At 40.7% G+C, this 3,956-nt stretch overlaps 1 protein-coding gene across 1 annotated transcript; it reads right to left on the minus strand.

Annotated features, from left to right (window-relative positions):
* Positions 1-310: 310 nt before the first annotated feature.
* Positions 311-2,349, minus strand: LOC144167516 (uncharacterized). The gene is made up of 5 exons (XM_077696764.1): positions 2,299-2,349; positions 1,771-1,830; positions 1,420-1,441; positions 1,288-1,331; positions 311-645 (listed from the first exon to the last, which is right to left on the minus strand). Exons 2-5 carry the CDS (start codon positions 1,817-1,819, stop codon positions 386-388), a joined length of 375 nt encoding a protein of 124 aa, XP_077552890.1. The 5' UTR covers positions 1,820-1,830; positions 2,299-2,349; the 3' UTR covers positions 311-385.
* Between the last annotated feature and the right edge of the window lie 1,607 nt (positions 2,350-3,956).

Below are 3,956 nucleotides of genomic sequence, written 5' to 3' on the forward strand. Positions count from 1 at the left end.
GAGGTCGCCAGTAAACATGTTCCTCGCATGGTGCAGGTGCGGTGGCGATTGATGGTTCATGCTGTGTCGGTAAGTAGAGCGTTTAACTGGTGTCACAGTCAAAACCCAGAAGTTGCTTATTTTCGCGACGTCAGCATTAACTCCTGCAACATACTGAGGCATTTTGGGGCATGTGGGCATCCGCCAAGAAAGACTGCGAGCGCAGGGATAAATCCCGTTTGCGACATTCGTCCTTTGCTAGAAGATGTTTTGTTCTGATCCTGTATTTGCGCTTGTTTCCGTATTTAGTGTAAATGGGGAAAGATTAAAGTCAAGGCTCTGCATGCTTTTATTTCGCAACCGTACGTTGCATCGTGACGAAGGGCCGTATCTTCTTCAGAATACCTTAGCCGATGACTCCAGCGACAGCTCCAGCTACCTTGTTGACCACCACCACTTTTGCGACATTCTCTACCGCCCTTCTGATCTTCTTCCAGAAGTATTCCGACGAATTTTCGTCGAGCATTTTTTCGGAGTTCTCCAAAACCTTGAGGGCGTCTACGAGGTCCACCAAACCTTCACTGGTGTCAGTCACAGCGTATTTTTCTTGGAGAACAAGCCCGAGCGTTTCGAGCTGTCTTCCGGCTTTTTTCAATGTCTCCTCATCTGCGTCGAACGATAGAAGAGAAATGGCAGAATCATCCACGTACTAACTGGACATCTGGAAGTTGCTGATCCTGGTATTTTATAGAACAAGTCGTATTTCTTTTAAAGCCACACGACTTTAACAATATAGGTTGCCGTTAAACCAAATTCTTGTTGTACTGTCTGCAAGCCAGAATATTCTATTTAACGATGTTGAAGTAGGGCTGTGACAGGTGGAAGATGTAGTAACTCAATAATTTCACTACCGCTTTTAACGCAGCAGCCTGCCTTCATACCCACATGTGTGTCACTATTGCGGGTGCAAACGTTACCAAAAAATTCTCTAATGTATTAATTTTTATTTTTAAAAACCTCTCCTAAAAAAGAATCACTCTTGCGTGATTTATGCAATATACATAGAGGTAAAACAACTAGGTGGAATAGAATGTCTCGCGCCACTAAAAATGTATAGTAAAAAGAGAAGTAGACTCAAATTTTGAAACCAAATTTGACATTTGTGGACATTTTATATGTCGTTCAATCGAAGACCCCAGCGCCCTCCACGTCATCATATCGGGCAACAACTCTTCCAAGTCGTGCTCTTATTTAGTGCTGGAAATTTTTTTCAACCAAGGCTTTCATAAATGGATTACGTTTGCTTACCCTGTTCGGGAACAACCGTGTGAGTACTCTTGTTTACTGGTTTCCTGGAGCAAAGGAAGGATATTTCCCATAAAAACCTATTGAAATTGCCTCACGAACAAGCGAACACTAAGATACACAAGTAATACTTACAAACTGGCGCCAACTGCAGAATCTTATTGTCACCAGGAAAAGAAAGAGGCAGAGAAACAAGTTATTGGTAAAAGTTGAGAGGGAAATCTTTGTATTGCTTAGACGTATCACCAAACACCATAACTGCACGTTAAAACTTCACGGGGCAATCAAATTACTCGAGACGAGACTAAATAAAACACACACGTTTAGACGTCAACCAGTGCAGATACTTCAGGAATTTCAGTCTTTCTGCTCATGTCATCGGTTATTAGAAATTTTTGCGAATCATTTATGTCTACACAAAAAGTTGCAAATTTATGCTTTACAAGAACTTTGCCACGCGAGGCGCTGTTTTTTTTCTGGACTTACATGCAACAGAGGCCAGGGCCAGAACCGCCAGCAGCGTAGATGCCTTCATTTTTGCTCCTGCTGCAGTTAAGAGATTCCGCTCATCAGCATCAGCTATCCTAGCCTAGTTCTCCGACAGCTTTATAACAGCAAAAATGTTTTACAATAACAAATTGCTTGATCAATGTTCTACACTAAAAGTAGAGAAATAAATAAACATGGCAACCTCTGATAACCATGCTCTAAAGTTTCCAAAAGCAACCAAATTATTCGTAACAATAATTAATCTTCACGATATAGTCGCTTAAGATTCTAAATTTTGTGGCAACAAATACGGCAAACAATTTTTCTGCCATGATACTGATTACTTCCAACAGATATTTCTCTCAAGTTAAATACGACAGCGCGCATTAGAGAACAGCATCAATAAAGTATTTCATATACTTAGGGAACCAATAGGAACAGTTTGCAGTAACACTAAAGTTTCTATGTAGCCTCGAAGTGACTTTGCTAAAAACAAAATACTAGAAATTTTCTCTAAGCCCTTACCTTTACGGTGCCTGTGCAGAAGAGGGTATGGTGAGTTTGACCGACGAAAATCGAAACTTATATACCAGAGGATGAAGGTCAACACGTGTGCTATGATAGGAAAACACAGATACGCTCGTTAGCAAAATGCAAACAATACAAGGCACTTCCCCGCGACGATAAGAAATATCAGTCAACATTCCGATTCCCCTGCTGATAACAACCAGATTTCCTATAGCTTCGCATCTCACCTACGTCTGCTGTATTCGGTATCGAGTACGCACAACAATGCTTGCAATAATTATTAGAGGAAAAACCTGTAGCTCCGCTTCAAAACAGCCATTGTGGGAGTTCGTTCTCCTGGTGCAGCGAACACGTTTGGTCACGGAGCTCCGATACCTATGTTTAAGACTGGTTTTTCAAGAGTCAGAAAGTAAGTCAACTGCAGGACGAAAAAGTGTGCAGAATTCACCCTTTGAATATCAACTTATAATAGAACGTACATATTTTTCTTAAAAATTTAAATATTTCTGTTCAATATTGCATGCACTCAATAAATAGTGGGTACATGATAATTCACGCGATTTATTCAAAGCTCTAGTGCTTAAAATATGACAAAAAAGAACAGCAAACCGCCGGTCACAAAAAAACTGGAGTGTCTCCAAAGCAAGTTTGGCTGACTATTCAGAAGATGTCCTATTAGTATGGAGAAAATGTGCTCATAAGCAGAATTGGTGGAGTAAAGTTTATACGAGCAACTGATGAGTCCAAGAAAAATTTTATTATGCTATGTGCTAGTGAGCCAAACCGGACGGTCTGTGAGTTCCCGTGACTTTTCCTTTACGGAACTAATAGCTACTTAAAGTAGGTTACCAGGCACAGGTTTTTGTGGAGTTTGAATATTCTTCCCCCACCCCTTACATGCATTTTAAAGGAGACATGAAGACAAAATAAAACGTTTAATTATAACGAACTAGCCTTTTGTAACCCTCTCAACTCAGTTCTATCTTCTAAAGCCGTTTTTAACGTTAAAAGGTAAAAAAACGTTGAAGTAATTACAAATGGCACACTGCCCGACGTCGGCAGTGACGCAATAGAAGGAACCATAAAAATAGTGATCAGTTGGTTAGCTGCAGGTTTGCACTCAAGTCATACAATTAAACAGAACTGTGTGAATCCTTAAAATGTCAAAGTGGCTTTGGTGAGCGGCTGCCAGTTGCCCAAACAAGTTTTTACGTCATAAAGTGAGTTACGATACGTCTGGAGGACTTTGAGTTGGGCAAGTTGGTTAAATTTCATCCTTAAATCTAAATGTCCTATCTAAATGATACCCTTCTGAAGCAAGGTCGGGAAATAGATTACGCTTAAGTATACTTACCAGAGATTGTGTTTTTTCTTGCCATTAAAGACGTCTATTCTCTCTCTGTGCCTCTTTTGTTGGGTTCTTCTTGTTTTGTGTTTGTTGTTAGAATTTAGCGCCACGTGGGATAAGCGGTGTGTCTTTTGTAAATGAACTTTTGAAGAATTTAACGCACACCGTACAGAATGTTGCTACAAGTGGAACACAACAAAGGTTCGCAATCCCTGGCTTGATGCGTAAAGATGTGGTCTGAGTTTGCTGGGCAATCCACAGCACCCTCCCGTATTGGAAACAAAGTTAGCGGGGACACGACCCTGAC

Source organism: Haemaphysalis longicornis, unplaced genomic scaffold, assembly GCF_048455015.1.
Source record: "Haemaphysalis longicornis isolate Haplotype H1 unplaced genomic scaffold, Haemaphysalis longicornis Haplotype H1 scaffold_2, whole genome shotgun sequence".
NCBI classification, from domain to species: Eukaryota; Metazoa; Arthropoda; class Arachnida; order Ixodida; family Ixodidae; genus Haemaphysalis; species Haemaphysalis longicornis.

Excerpts from the sequence above, each read along its gene's own strand:
- LOC144167516 (XM_077696764.1), bottom strand. The coding sequence starts at position 1,819 with ATGAAGGCATCTACGCTGCTGGCGGTTCTGGCCCTGGCCTCTGTTGCA. Across the intron at positions 1,332-1,419 it reads TCTGCAGTTGGCGCCAGTTT|GAAACCAGTAAACAAGAGTA; the intron begins GTAAGTATTACT and ends CCTTTGCTCCAG. Across the intron at positions 646-1,287 it reads CACGGTTGTTCCCGAACAGG|ATGAGGAGACATTGAAAAAA; the intron begins GTAAGCAAACGT and ends CGTTCGACGCAG.